Genomic DNA, 16309 nt, shown 5'->3' with positions numbered 1-16309 from the left:
GCACCTATGAAGGCCGGCACGGCACACGAGGGGATGCGTGGTCCAACGCCACGTCCGGCCGCCTTTGTCTCCCCAGTGGCCATGCTTTTACGCACCGCACCAGGTACTCATTTGAGGCTGAGTCGACCCAGGGGAGGTTCAGATAATGGCCACTGGGTGTTGGTGGCCGTGAGCGGGAATAGAACTCGGGTCGCCGGGTGCGCAGAGCGGCGTAGCGCTGACCACTCGCACCACCGCTCCCCCACCACCACCATCACTTGTCAGACGAATCCGGGGTTAATCACCAGCATCGTGACACCCGTGGGGGGGGTCTCGTGGTAGGGTCCCGTGGTGGAGTCCCGTGGTGGGGTCCCGTGGACACCCCACAACGGGGGTCTGGGCATTGCTGCTGCTCTAAGGGACCTCCGCGTGAACGTTTTAGACTTGAGTAATTTAGCAGTCTCTCTCTCTCTCTCTGTGTGTGTGGACGTGTCTATATAAACAGGCTGTGTGTGTGTGTATAGATAAGTAACTCACAATTGTCTGTCCGCCCGTCATACTCTGTATCACCCAAACGGTAAGTGACACCTAATAGAGGTAGTTCTTTTTTTGGGGGGGATGGTTAGAACGCGTAAATGTAAATGTTGTGTCGTTAAATCCGCCACCACCCGACGTAGCCAATCAGTAAAAGGGTGGCGTGTCACGTCAACAAAACGTGGCCAATTCGTTACTGAGTACAGCACCGACCGGTTGTTGTGTGTTGGAGAGTCAAACCCACAACCATCACTAACACAACTACAACCACCACCACTACTACTACCACCACCACCACTAACACCACTAACACCACTACAACCACCACCACTACTACAACCACCACCACTACTACTACCATCACCACCACCACTAACACCACTACCACCACCACTAACACCACTGCAACAACCACCACTACTACCACCACCACTACCACCAGCACTAACACCACTACCACCACCACCACTAACACCAATACCACCACCACTACTACCACCACTAACACCACTGCAACAACCACCACTACTACCACCACCACTACGACCACAACTAACACCACCACTAACACCAATACCACCACTGCTACTACCACCACTAACACCTCCCCAACTATCCCCGCAGGGAGTGACTGGCGATGTCTCGCCTCTGGCTGCTGCCGCTGCTGCTGCTGAGCCCGCACGCAGCGGCAGCTGCTGGTGCCCAGGAGGAGCCGGGCGTGGCGGAGTGCCCGGGGCAGCGCTGCCCCTGCGCTGGCGGTGGCGCCGCGGGCATCCCCGGACTGCACGGGCAGCTCGGAGCCACGGGCAGAGACGGCAGGGACGGCAGGGACGGTGAGGCGGGGAATTAGGACTGAGTTATTGCGACGGTGGCGGTAGTGGTAGTGGTGGGCTGGTGGTAGTAGTGGTGGTGGTAGTGGCGTTGATCGTAGTGGCGGTGGTTTTAGAAGTGGTAGTAGTAGTAGTGGTGATGATGGTAGTAGTGATAGTGATGGGTTGGTGTTGGTAGTAGTAGTGGTGGGAGTGGTGGTGGTAGTTGTTGTTATAGTAGTGGTGATGGTAGTAGTGATCGTGGTGAGTTGGTGGTGGTAGTGGCGGTGGTGGTAGCCGCGGTGGTGGTAGTGGTGGTAGTAGTAGTAGTGATAGTGGTGGGTTGGTCGTAGTAGTGATAGTGGTGGGTTGGTGGTAGTAGTGGTGGTGGTAGTGGCGTTGATCGTAGTGGCGGTGGTTTTAGTAGTGGTGTTAGTAGTAGTGGTGGTGATGGTAGTAGTGATAGTGATGGGTTGGTGTTGGTAGTAGTAGTGGTGGGAGTGGTGGTGGTTGTTGTTGTTATAGTAGTGGTGATGGTAGTAGTGATCGTGGTGAGTTGGTGGTGGTAGTGGCGGTGGTGGTAGCCACGGTGGTGGTAGTGGTGGTAGTAGTAGTAGTGATAGTGGTGGGTTGGTCGTAGTAGTGATAGTGGTGGGTTGGTGGTAGTAGTGGTGGTGGTAGTGGCGTTGATCGTAGTGGCGGTGGTTTTAGTAGTGGTGTTAGTAGTAGTGGTGGTGATGGTAGTAGTGATTGTGATGGGTTGTTGGTGGTAGTCGTAGTGGTGGTATTGGTGGTGGTAGTTGTTGTTATAGTAGTGGTGATGGTAGTAGTGATCGTGGTGAGTTGGTGGTGGTAGTGGCGGTGGTGGTAGCCGCGGTGGTGGTAGTAGTGGTAGTAGTAGTAGTGATAGTGGTGGGTTGGTGGTAGTAGTGATAGTGGTGGGTTGGTGGTAGTGGAAGTGGCGATGATGATGATGAGCATCGGGGAGCGGTGGTGTAGTGGTCAGCGCTACGCAGCGCTACGAACCTGGGGACCCGAGTTCGATTCCCGCTCACGTGACAATGTATAAGCCGTGAAACGAAGCCTCAACCCTCACGCTGTTGCCGGGCGGGTGTTGGCTGAACCCCCCGCCCGGGACAGACGGGTGAGCGGGTATGAGGCAACGTAGGTGAGGGCAGCAGTGGAGATGCGGAGTCGCTGAGTGCGGAGCTGCTGTGTGCGGAGTCGCTGAGTGCGGAGCTGCTGTGTGCGGAGCTGCTGTGTGCAGAGTCGCTGAGTGCGGAGTCGCTGAGTGCGGAGTCGCTGAGTGTGGAGTCGTTGAGTGTGGAGCTGCTGTGTGCAGAGTCGCTGAGTGCGATGTCGCTGAGTGCAGGATAAGTGAGGTGCAGAAGAGATAAGAGCGGGGAGAAGTCAAGTGTATGTGACCGTACAGATAGTTGTAGGAGTGTCTACAACTGGCGCAAGAACAGGTGAATAAAGTGTAAGCAGGTGACTTGTTGCAATGTGTCGGTGTGAGCAATTTTTGACGACGCTACAAATGTAAGTGTAGCTCTTACGTAGCCACTTACAGCGCGGTTTACATTTTTTTATGAAAAAGCCTTAGGATTACATCCCCACGTTTTATTTGAATTTAATCCACATCAAATATTGGAGGGGTCCCCCCCTCCCACCTGACCGATTTGCCGCACCGCCCCCCTGAGCCAATGATGTGGTGGCTACCCCGCAACAATAGAGGCAGGTCTCAGAGTACGCGGCGGGGGTCAGGTTGTGTGTACCCCCCCCCACCACCGTGTAAGTTATAATTGACTTAAGCTGGGGTACGCCTATACAAGTGTACAGTAAAATTTTGATTTAAAGATGTCGTGACTGCAGGGATTCATATTCTTGGTTCTTTCGGTAAAGTCACGTAGAAGGGAAACAATAAAATAATAAAAATATAAAACACCACTACAACCACTCAGCTGTCTCAGTGTCTCAGCTGTCTCAGTTTTTTGTTTAATATTTTTATTATTTTATTGTTTCCCTTCTACGTGACTTTACCGAAAGAACCAAGAATATAAGTATACAGTAGATACAATGTATACATTTACTGCGATATAATACTACTTTACTTTACACTACCATATTACTATATACTACTACTTTACTATACACTACCATATTACTTTATACTACTACACTCTACTGCTATATTACTATACAATGCCATACTACACTACTATATTACTATATACTACTATACTATACAACTACATTACTATACAATACTATACTACACTACAATATTACTCTATACTACTACTACACTATACTGCTATATTACTATACACTGCCATACTACACTACTATATTACTATACACTATACTATACTACTATATTAATATACAACACTATACTGCTCTACAATATTACTATATACTACTACTACACTATACTGCTATATTACTATACACTGCCATACTACACTACCATATTACTATACACTATACTATACTACTATATTAATATACAACACTATACTGCTCTACAATATTACTATATACTACTACTACACTATACTGCTATATTACTATACACTGCCATACTACACTACCATATTACTATATACTACTACACTATACTACTATATTATTATACACTACTATATTACTATATACTACTACACTACACGCCGTCAAATCCATCGCTCGCGTGATGGCAAGGGGCAGCGGATGATTTGACGAGTCACAAAGTGTAAGCGTGAATCTGGGAGGGGGGGTGGCGGTCGGTCGCGTGTGAGTGGATCCGCGTACTCTGAGCCCTTTACGGTAAATTCTATTTTTTAACGCCAAGAAATGTGGGCCATTGATTGTGACCACTGAAGCGATGCGACTCGATGAACATTAAAAAAAAACAACGTAAATTTTATTTGCAGGGAGCGCCGGTCCACTCGGACCAAAGGGAGATGTCGGGAATCCCGGAGTCGACGGAGCGAAAGGAGAGACCGGTGAGAGTGTGGATGACCTCGTCGCAACGGCGTTACGGCAAGATCCGACACCCGTGGCCCGTCCGGTGCTCGCGCAGGGCTTCGTTGGATTTCGATTTAAAGCTTTCGTGACTGCCAGGATTCATCTTCTTTGGTTCTTGCGGTAAAGTCACGTAGAATGAGAATAAAATAATAAAAAATAAAATAATTTATTTATTCTCATTCTACGTGACTTTACCGAAAGAACCAAAGAAGAGCTTCGCTGGCTTCGGGTTGCCAAGCGAATATCCAGCGGCGTTGTTCTGAGGTCGCACTCGTTACACCACGCAGAGCTCTTGCCAAGAGCGAACCGCTAAACAGCGCTGCTGATCTCGCCAATTGAGCGTTAACCATTTTCACGTGAACTCTGCTCGTCCGAGCAGCAGTGGGTGATTTTGGCTCCGCCATGGAACAAAGACGGTCACCGCATTGCGCACTTTCAGGAACGCTCTTCTGATGTTAGGAAGCCACCGGGGCCATGCCATTTTAAATGTATAATTATGATTTTTTTCTTCAGAACTGCTTTTTGTGTTTAGTTTGTTGCCCTTCCCCTGCACCTTCGATCTGCACGGTTGGAAACGTACGGTGCGAAAGAAGCTCAGCAAACATATACGCATACACATGCCGAATTTCACATGTGCAGGTTTTCCGGGGCGGCCCGGGATGCAGGGCATGGGACAGCCTGGCATGAAGGGCGACCCAGGCGACTGCGCCAAGATGCCCAAGTCCGCCTTCACAGCCAAGCTGTCGGCGCCCAGACCGGCGTCGGGATCACCCATAAAGTTCGACGTGATACTCACCAACAGCGGGAACCACTACGATCCGAGCACGGGCAAGTTCACGTGCGTCCACCCGGGCGCCTACTACTTCGTGATGCACGCGTGCGTGTACTCGGAGAGCGTGTTCACGCACCTGAAGAGAAACGGGGAGGTGGTGCACAAGTTCCACAGCGCTTGGCTGGGCAGCTGGCCCGGAGTGGCCCTGAGTGGCGGTGCCGTGCTGAGTCTCAAGGCGGGGGATCAGGTCTGGTTGGAGGTGCCGGATGCCCACAACGGCATCTTCTCGCGCAGTGATATAGACAGCTCCTTTTCTGGCTTTCTCCTGTCGCCCGATTGAATCAGACTCGAGAACGCAACAAGCGGCGTTAGCAGGTAGAATTATGATGCTATAAATCTAAATGCATACTTCTCTGAAGGCGATCATCATTTATCAATCACTATTTGATTTTGGGAATAAAAAAAACACCTTTATGAATGAATAATTTGATTTTCATGATTTAAGAAGGCTTCACGCTTTGCTGGCATAAATAGAGGTGTTATGTTGTTCTAAAATGAAGACATTCGATAACAAGGCATAAAGTATGCATTCACTACACAGACTTGTGGCAAAACAATCAAACATGCTTTGATACTGTACGCACTATCCTTGAAACTGATTAGACTACACCAGAGATCGCCTCCTTCGTGGCTTTGTTTCAGAACCAGTGTTAGACTAGAGGCTGCCAAGAGGAGTACAGTACAAGGAAAATGCAAACCCTACAATTATTAACAGCTCTGGTTAAGCAGTTATATCTATGGGGCCCTTTTTGCCGGTCTCATTTAATACCTTTATACTGGTGTAAGGATAAATCTTGACATAAAGCTTTCGTGACTGCAGGAATCATATTCTTTGGGTTTTTCGGTAAAATCACGTAGATAAGTAAAAAAAAATGACAAAAACTAGGACGTTTCGATCGCAACACAAGCGATCGTCATCAGGTGGAGATCATGATGATGATCACTTGTGTTGTGATCGAAACGTCGAAGTTTTTTCATTTTTTTAACCTATCTGCGTGACTTTACAGAAAGACCCAAAGGATATGGTGTAAGGATGTTAAGACATCCTTGGATAGCGATTCCGTAAGACATGGGGGTGACATGGATATCATAAATACCATAACCACCACGAAGGGGCGCTACTGCATAAGGATAGCGAGGATGTGGCCTGCTAGATGGTTATTGGTTATAAGGTTTGAAAGAGGGGGAAGGCGGGGATATTTGAAAGTGGCAATGAGAGAGGATTCGTCGGGGATTGTTCGAAGGGCAGCAGAGAGATTGGTTAGAAGGAAAGCATGGGCTAGGATTGGAGAGGGGGATAGGTAGAGGGAGGGGGAACGAGGGGCGCTCGGGAGATAGAAACAAGGGAATGGAGTTGGCTGGTGGTAGGCACTGGACGTTGTTGTTGTTAGGGACAACAAACTTCATCCTTTGGAGTCCTTCGTTCCACTGGCAAAAAGGGTGCCAAAGAGGCATATTCATGATTTTGTCGTAAAAGTATTTTTCTGTAAAAGTGAGATTCAATAATTCTGCGTACACCGGAGCAACTACTCACCTCCATAACAAAGTGGACAAATTGCTTGCCATTAAGGTTTGTGCAGTGACGATACTGTAATCTGTAAAGTGTATTCCTTAATGTGATTAAAGTGCACTCGTAAACTATTTTATTGTACTGGTGTTTTTGATGTTGTTCTCTCGGTGAGATCGTTAAGTCTGGCATTCTTACCAAAGATGGTACAAAAAAACCCCTTAAAGAAGAACCGACCTCGTGGTGTTTGTTTGAAACGTCGGAGTGCAGGCGCCTCTGGGTTTGTGTGCATTACAAAGCTGCATCTGTCGCAGAAGCCAAAAGGGATGCTCGCGTTGTGAACACCGATTCTCAATACACCAAAACCTTGCCCATCGTGGGCGGGTTCATCATCATCAGCATCACGATGTATGTGCAGATAGCCTCGTAGTTCTTGGTATCCAGTGCACATTTTGTAATTTGTTTCCACTTTCATCTGTCTTGTAGTGCCAATATACTCAAGTAGTGCACATTATAGCAGTGTATAGTGTAGTGTATAGTCGTTTGTAGTGGATTGTAAGTGTCGTGTATATCGCAGTGTATACTGCAGTGCATCATCATCACGATCCACTGGCAGATAGCCCCGGAGTAGTTGGTGTCCACTGCACATTTCGTCATTTGTTTCTACTTTCCTTTTTCTTGTAGTGCCATTATACTCAAGTAGAGCCACGTCTTTGTGGTACCAACCTCTTATGATGCTGTCGTCAAGCCGTTTTGTTAGGTCTTACTTTCTTTCCGATTCCTTACATTTTTCTTAACTACACACTTTTAATTTCTCTGTTGTGGTGGGGGTGGGGGGCGAGAGGCCGCACGCGTGCCCCGAGTGCGGCAGGGCCTTCTCGCAGCGCTCGGATTTAGAGCGAGACTAGTTTTTGAATTGTGTGCCGTGACAAATCTTATTCTGATTTTTTTTGTTTTTCCTAAACTTTAGCTAATTCGTCAATTACTCCTGCAATATATGGTATTTTATATTGCTCAACGAAGTGGCTTATCATCGTCATCACGTGGATATTATAGCAGAAGCCAAATAACTAAAAATGCGTGATGTTGAATATAAACTAAACTGTGTTTTATTTTACTAGGTAAGGCCCCACTGAGCTGCTACGTGGTACCTCTTTTTCATAAGCAACGTGGCTATCGCAAACGATAGCTCAACCAAGTGGCTTATCACGTGGAAATGTAGAGCAGCCAAATCACTCGGAACGCGTGACATTGATTCCAAATGTGGAGGGGAAAAAGCGGAGGACCCGGAGAAAAATCCACGCGACCACGAGGAGAGAGAGACGCAAACTCCAAATCTTCAGCAGCAGGCATCCTCAGGGTTGGGATTGAACCCACGACTTCCTGCATATCCGGCGAGGTAGTTAAGGTCTCCTAGCCACCGTGATGATGATGAGGAAGAGACGCAGACTCCAAGTTTACAGTAGCAGGCATTGTCAGGGTCGGGATCCAACCCACGACCTCCTGTAGACCAGCTGCAGCGCGTCTGAACATCACCGTTCGACGGTCGTGAGCTGCACGCGGACGATAGTCTTCCAATCGTCGAGCATGGTGGCCATCGCTCGACCGGTAAGCTGCGTGCTACATTAGCTCCAATAATATACAGCTGTTAAATCGATATTACTTGAATGTCGATCGACTGACAGGAACTCGGTAATGTTAATTGACTGTCGATTGAGTTGTTGGTGGAAATGAAGATGCGCACAGTGAAGACTTTGACATTGAAGTTGATTTAATTATATAAAATACTGGTAATACTGCGTAACACGATTTCGGTTCCTGGGTAGTAAATGTTATTTTCTAATTGCTTATGCCTCAAAAGTACAGAACATGGCTATTATTCTCCATAAACTTTGCTTTTGTGACCAGGACTTTATGTGAATGAAAGGCACAAATGCACACGTTTTCTCATTTCGAAATATCAATGTCCTCGTCAGAAAAGCAAAGTTTGTGGGGAATAATAGCCATTTTCTGTACTTTTGAGGCATAGGCAATTAGAAAATAACACTTACTTCCCAGGAACAAAAAAATTGTTACACAGTGTAATCATTGCATATAGATTATTAACACTGGCGCGTAATCCCACTAATAGAGGAATTGAGAAGCGTTGTTGTGACGTGGAGAGTTTAGAGATCGCAAATGAAGGTACGAGACATTCACTTGACTTGAGACCCCCCGCTTTTAAGACCTTTATTCACGTAATTAGGACCTCCATGATAACGACCAAAACTCGTATCTACGACCGCCAAACAATTGACGACGAGTCTGCGCATACCATGCGCTGCTTTGCACCACCACCTTGTGCATGTGTACAATGTAGCCCGACAGTTTGCAGCTGCGCCGAGAGCGAACGCAGCAGCCTTCTTGAGCAAAGCTCTTTACTCTTATTCTTTGGGTCTTTCGGTAAAGTCACGTAGATAGTTTGAAAGAAAATTAAACAAAAATATTTCCTTTAGAATAAAAAGATTTTCCTTCAACCTATCTACGTGACTTTACCGAAAGATCTAAAGAATATGAATTCCTGCAGTCACGAAAGATTTAAGTGAAGATCTCTTCACTTTTCTGTAAATTTTCTTAAACGTTTTTTTTATTATTTTTTACCTTTCACTTTTGCGTCTGAGGAGAGGAAATGTGGTGCACGTGCAGACAAGTACTTAAGGGTTTTCAAATGAAAGTGTTCGTTTTTACTTAATAAATGTTAGTAAAAGTTATGTTAAGTTACAATAAATATTTGGTAGGGCTAATAATAATTTATTTTCTTGATCAATTTGGTATTCATATTGTACATAATGGGTTGCCAGGAACGCAACCCCAATGTATAACATTGCGCCTACGGGAAACGAGGGGTTCGACTTACGACGGTTCGACTTGCGGCCGTTGCCCAGGAACCAATTCGGTTGTAGGCGCGGGGGTCGCCTTTAGATTGTTTGCCGTTTTTGCGCGGAAATCTAATAATAAAATGGCGTTGCGCCTCGTGCCTAGTTACTTTATTACTATAAGTGTAGATACGTAGTTGGGTGTCTCTGTGGGTGGCGCTAAGGGCACGTGACCGGAAGCGGGCCCCGATTGGACGAGCTAAGGGCATGTGACCGGAAGCGGTTTACGATTGGACGAGTTTAGGACACGTGGCAGAAAACAGTGCCTCGGTTAGACGAGCTAGGGGCACGTGACCGGAAATGGGTCTCGATTGGAGGAGTCAGGGGCACGTGACCTGAAGTGGTGTCTCGATTGGTGGAGTTAAGGACACGTGGCCGGAAGCGGGGGTTGGGGGTGGGGCACCGTCCTTCATACAGCAAGGGGCGGGGCCAAGAGATAAAGGGGGAGCGCCAGGGGCATTCGGGGCTCGTTCGGGGATCGAGCCAGCCCACAGGCACATAGTGAGCAGCCTGGGACAAGTTATCCACACTTAGCAACAGAACCCGGTGTACAGTGAATTGTTTAATAAACGTGTTGCCTCTTACAACAGTGTGTGTGCGCGCGCCTCAGTTGACATACACTGCACAAGTGTTAATAATAATTTGTTTATTTTGATCAATCGAACGGGAATCAATAGCCAAAACGGAGTAGGAAGATGATTAGAGTGTTTTGGTGATGAAAACAGAAGTTGCTTTAGTAATTTCTGATCACATTTGGTATGTTTAACACGTAGGCTTTCGCGACCAATATTCCATAATCGAAACTTTTGGGTTAGATTGTGTAAATCTAAATATGTCGTCAAACCCGACACCACCCAACAAAGCCAATTGGTAAGGTTTGTCACGTAAACAAAGCATGTCACTTCTTTTGTAAATGCGAATTTTGTAGGTTTACTCTCCAACACACCGGTGTGCTGTACCAGTGAAGAATTGGCCAAGTTTTGTTTACATGGCAAACCTTTACTGATAGGAGAAATATTCACGCGACCATGGGGAAAGAGAGACACACACGCAAACTCCAAACACAACAGGCGTTAGGCTCGGGATCGAACCCACGCGACCTCCTGTATACCAGGCGAGTTAGGTAACATTCTGCCACACTCAACGGGCGTGGTTTGGGCCAATCTTTTCACAGCCCCGTGAACCAAGTGTATGTACGTTCCGCAATCTTTTTTACGAGGTAGATTTATTTATTCCAGAGGACAATAACCATTGATCTTCCCAAACAGTTATACCGATTATATCTATAAAATGTGCGTTTTCCAGTTACAAGGTTAAACTGAAAGGCAGCCGCGTTCGCAAAATAATATTGCCAATGAATCAACAAAGGCAATAGAGAACACATTGTTACCAAGTGCGTAACATATACACGAATTATACTCATTGGATTAGCATTCGCAGTGGGGTGACAGCTGACATACACACTGTCCAAAACCACGCAGCGTATTACAATTATAATAATCACATCTTTTGCACGATATTGTTCTCAATTTGACAGACAGGAAGAAAAACATCAAACATGCATCCTGCGAGCTCCTATTGTAAGGTCGAATGAATTCACGTGCGACATTTTCATTCCGTTTACAGCAATTCTTAAAGAATATTGTCTGGGTGTGTGAATACATTAGAAACTCATTTCTAAATTAAAAATGCATTTCTTTAGAACTGCTGCTTGTTGTCGTGTTTAGTTTGTTGTCCTTCCCACCGCACCTCCAATGAGCGCAGTTGGCTACGTTACGGTGGTGCAAAATAAATTCAACAAACAAACAAGCAATATGAGGTGCGAGGGATATTTTAAAAATGAGTACCACTAATTTTTCATACCCAATGTGTTTCATCGCTCAACTGAACCTATCCCCCCCCCCCCCAAAGACGAGTAGATATTCATTCACGTGACACAGCACGCAAACCCTTGCCCAACTAATTCTCCTTTTCGATACAACCGCGTCCACGTCGAGAACGAGGGTGTTGAAAGATGCAATCCGGTGGCCAGCATTCATTAATTCATTGCGAACAGCCGTCCGTGTACAGGCTGGTCGAGATGTCTTGTAACCCGCCCCCCATTTAACTGGGACGTCGAAGTGGCGAGGAGATGTTAACTACGTCGCCTCGAATGCAGGAGTTCGTGGGTTTGATCCTGATCCTGACGCCTCCCCGATCTCCCTTAAATGGACTGGCTCCTAACTATTTCGACGTTGTGCCAAAGCATTGTATAGCCACTGGGGAAATCTTAAGATCAGCTGATTCTGGTCTGCTACTTATCATTCCAAAGACAAGACTTGTGATGTCGTCGTTGTTGTTCAATGGGAGACACTGAGCCGTCTGCAGCCAGGGGCTCAGCGATTGTGGAATCTCCTTCCTCGGTCCATTAGCGATACTGTTTTCAATCACCATCTTAAACCGTCATCTATTTGTACTCGAAGGTGTTCCCCTGTATCTTGAGTTAACAAAAATAAAATTTCTTCTCCGGTTGGATTACTCAGAAATTGTTTTTATTCGCTTTTACCGTAGTTCTTCATTTTAATGGAATTTCGAGAGTCGTCTTCGATATTGTGATTATATGAGCATTTCTATTTCGCTTAGATCTTATTTATTTTTAACGTACAGCACTTTGAAATGCTGCAATACAAAAAAGGGTGATTGGAGAATCTATCGAAATATGGAGAGATATGAAAATAATTTTAACCGTTCGGATAGCTACAGGAGTAGTGCTGCTTGGAAGTGAATCGCCAAGTAAAATGCACTGTTTAACTGCACACCTATGCTGGTTACCATACGTCGACCGCGATTGACTGTGAGCAGACAACAACAGGGACTGCGATTTTCGTGGACTCAAAAAAACGGCAGAATATACATGCACGGTGTGCGTGCATGGTGTACATGCCTAATATATGTTGATTACCCTATGCAAAACCCAACCGGTAATGGCTCTCCATTGCAATTCTTATGCATACATGAATCCCCCCCGCCCCGTCTGGCCTTCGCACCTGATTGGCTCACAAGTGATGACATCACATTTATGTGCTTAATCTAAGAACGAAAGAGGAGGATTTCTACATAACTCTGTGGCTGTCGCCTGATGACGCTGGTTGTTGTAATTACTGGCGAAACGTCACGGTACTCGAATTGTAAATGTTGTAGTGGGTTTACTCTCCAGAGAGAGACACGCAAACTCCAAATATGCAACAGGCGTTAGGGTCTGGATCGGAACCCACGACGTCCTGCATGACAGGCGAGGTAGTTAACATCTCCTAGCCACCGTGGTGATGATGATGGTGATACACGAGATAAAGAGAGAGACACGCAAACTCCAAATATACAACAGGCGTCAGGATCGGTATCGAACCCATGGCCTCCTGCATACCAGGTGAGGTAGTTAACATCTCCTAGCTACCATGGTGATGATGATACGAGAGAGAGAGACACAAACTCAAAATATACAACAGGCGTCAGGATCGGGATCGGGATCGACCCCACGGCCTCCTGCATACCAGGTGAGGTAGTTAACACCTCCTAGCCACCGTGGGGTTACATGCCCGTGAGTTGTACGCGGATGATAGACCTATGCTCGTCGAGCATTTTGGCCGTCACCACGAGATTCATTGCGCTGTTGGTGATCGTGGCGGGGGCATCGCCGGCCTTCTTCTTGTCGAAATCATACGGCTTGTCCCGGGAGTGGTCCATCTCCTCCAGGAGTCGATTCGACGCTCTGACGTAGATCTTGCCCATGTTCTCCAGCTGAATGGCGAACGTTCGGTCGTAGACGATGCAGGCGTAAGGGCTGCTGAAGAAGATGTCCAGGCACCTCTCGGTGTCCCGGATGGCGTAGCGCAGCACTCCGAGGCAGCCCTTCACGCCTACCTTGTGCTTGCGGAATCCGCAGGCGCGCTTCTCCCCGGGTTTGATTTCTGTCTCCAGGGAGTAATCCAAAACGCCATGAGATGTCACGTAGCTGGTGGGAGAAACACACACAGGTCACGTTGCGAGCGGTTCGGATTCAAAATCTTTGTTTATCCTGGGCAATGCTTGTGCTGTATGTTTCTATGTCTCACACGCAAGACAAAAATCCCCCGTATATACTTAACACACTGCTGGGACAAGTGCTGTTAGTGAGCACCTATGAAGGCTTTACCCGGTAAAGTAACAAGTTTAATTTTAATATATTTAAGTATTTCTTTTTAGTGATTTGCCTACCTTTACTATACTTTGTGCTCCTATCCTTTTTTTTAGTATTGTTTTTTGTTGTTGTAACTTTCTGACTGTGCCCAACTGGGACATCTGTGAAAAAGAGCTTCATATCTCATCGGATTTTTCCAAGGATAAACAAAGTTGTAACTTTCAAGTTGAAACTATGAATAAAGAATAAATAAAGTTGTAACTGTCAAGTTGCACCTTCATTTATCCTGGAGAAATCCGATGAGCTATGTAGCTCTTTTTCACAGATGTCCCGGTCGGGCGCAGTCAGAAAGTTAAAACTACAAACAATGCAAAGAAAACAACAATAGGAGTGCAAAGTATTGTAAAGGTAAGCAATTCGCTGAAAATGAATACGTAAAGACTAAAAATAATTATTTTATAATTTCATAATAATAAAATAATTATTTTATCGTATTTCCTTTCGGCCGTTCACAAACCGGATCACCTCCTTCTCGCTCCCGTTGCCCTACAGCCCAGCCTAGACACAACCCTCACCGCTTTACACCGACGGCGTTGACCGAGGCAGCCAACAAGTGTCTGGCCACGCAATTATCTAGTGAAGACGGTAGTGATGAAGGTGGCGATGATGACAGTGTCGGCGAGACGAGTCCACTCCTTGAACCGGCAGCCCGGAGCTCTCGCTCTCCGCTGCTTTTAATCTCCTCGGCGTGTCCTGGCTCCGCCCTGGCCGCACCTCCTTTCTTGAACCCACTAGCGGGTTCCAGGGGCTTCCCAATGAGGTCTTCCTCTGCCCTGCCGGCGTACCCTGTCCACCAGAGTTGCCACAGCTGGACAGCAGTCGGCGCTGTGTCATTTTACCAGGTAAAGCTTTCATAGATGCTACTCGCTAACAGTACTTGTCCCAGAAGTCTGTTAAGGCCATACGGAGGATCTTTGTTTTGTGCGTGATACATAGAAACAGACAGCACAAGCATTGTCCAGATCCACCTTATCGATTTTCGTGTTTAGTTTATTGTCCTTCCCCCACACCTCAGATTAGCACGGTTCGCTATGTACGGTGCGAAAGAAGTTCAACATGCGTGCGCGTACTCACGTTGGATGTTCGAGTGTGTATGTCGATAGGTTGGTGATCTCTATGGCAACCGCGACACTTGTGGGCATCCCGGCCAGAATTGCCTCGACTGTCTTGCCCTTGTACTCGGCCTCGCTCGGCGACGATTTGTAGGACATGGCTCCCTCTGACGCTCACCCTCACAGACCGCGTGCGCGATTTCTGAGCACGTGGCAAGAAATATGCATGTAACGACGACAACACCAAGACGTGACGTCACAATCAGAATATAGTATTTGGGGCCGTCCATAAATGACGTCACAAAGCTCTGCCCTCCCCCTCCCAAAACAATATTTCCATTTTGAAAAAAAAAGCATGCTTCAAATCGCTTTAAACTATTGTCATTGTCGTGCATATTTAATGTGGCGCTGCACTCTGATGTTGTAGGAGAAAACATTTATTAAAAAGAATATTTAATTAAGTAGAACGTGTCTATATTTACTTAAAGTTGCGCATTTTGATGTGACCTCACATTTCTCAACCCCTCCCCCCCTCGTCACACATCGTCACAAATGTCTGACCCCCCACCCCAGGTGCGTGACGTGATTTATGGACGGCCCCTTTCTACTGCAAGAGGAAACGGATGAGCTATGAAGCACTTTGTTCACATATGTTCAGTAGGGGCACGGGGTCAGAACGTTACAACAACAAAAACAATACACCCAAACACGATACAGCAATTTTGCTGTGACTGTTCCATCTGAAGACGGAAGCTTGTGTTGCCTCCGAAATGTCGTGATTTAATTTAGTTTTAATTTAGTTCATTTTATTTTACCTACGTGACTTTACCAAAAAATCCAAAGAGTATAAATCCTACATTTTGATTTAAATGGTAAGTTATGATTTATTTATAGCCACTTTTTTCAAATTTTCTTGCTGTGGTTTTCACACCTGATGATGATTGCTTGTGTTGCGGTCGAAACGTCGTGAGAATTTTATTGTTTTATATTTTTATTATTATTTCCCTTCTACGTGGTGACTTTACCGGAAGAACCAAAGAGTATGAATCTTGCAGTCACGAAAGCTTCAAATCGAGAAACGATAACAGTCCAAAATAAAAGAAAGGTAAACAAACTACATGAGGATAGAATACATCATAGAGGTTTTTTTGGGGTTGGATCGCATGAATAAAAACGCGCGTCGTTAAACCCGCCACCACCCGACTAGGCCAATTAGCAAAGGGTATGTCACGTAAACGGGCGGCAGCGAGTTTAACAACACAACATTTATGTTGACGCGATCTAACTCCCCCACCCCCCCCCCAAAAAAAAAAATCTCCATGATGGATGAGATTGCTCAAACGTCAAAGCTTCTGCGACGAACGCGTTCAGGTATTTAGCGTGACATCAAGAGGGTGCCAGCCTTTGTTACAATATACCTACAGCTGTATAAACTATGCAACTATAAAGGACACTT

At 46.3% G+C, this 16309-nt stretch overlaps 1 protein-coding gene across 1 annotated transcript; it reads left to right on the top strand.

The window, feature by feature from the left end:
• Window positions 1-384: 384 nt before the first annotated feature.
• Window positions 385-6804, top strand: LOC116956646 (complement C1q tumor necrosis factor-related protein 5-like). The gene is made up of 4 exons (XM_076054495.1): window positions 385-556; window positions 1138-1346; window positions 4238-4309; window positions 4971-6804. The coding sequence occupies exons 2-4, from the start codon at window positions 1151-1153 to the stop codon at window positions 5441-5443; spliced, it is 741 nt and encodes a 246-aa protein (XP_075910610.1). The 5' UTR covers window positions 385-556; window positions 1138-1150; the 3' UTR covers window positions 5444-6804.
• The last annotated feature ends 9505 nt before the right edge of the window (window positions 6805-16309 follow it).

The sequence above is a fragment of the Petromyzon marinus genome, chromosome 66, assembly GCF_048934315.1.
Source record: "Petromyzon marinus isolate PM22_M1 ecotype Great Lakes invasive population chromosome 66, UKy_Petmar_22M1.pri1.0, whole genome shotgun sequence".
NCBI classification, from domain to species: Eukaryota; Metazoa; Chordata; class Hyperoartia; order Petromyzontiformes; family Petromyzontidae; genus Petromyzon; species Petromyzon marinus.
The sequence above is the reverse complement of the archived record's forward strand: the minus strand, read 5'-3'. Positions and strand labels throughout refer to the sequence as shown.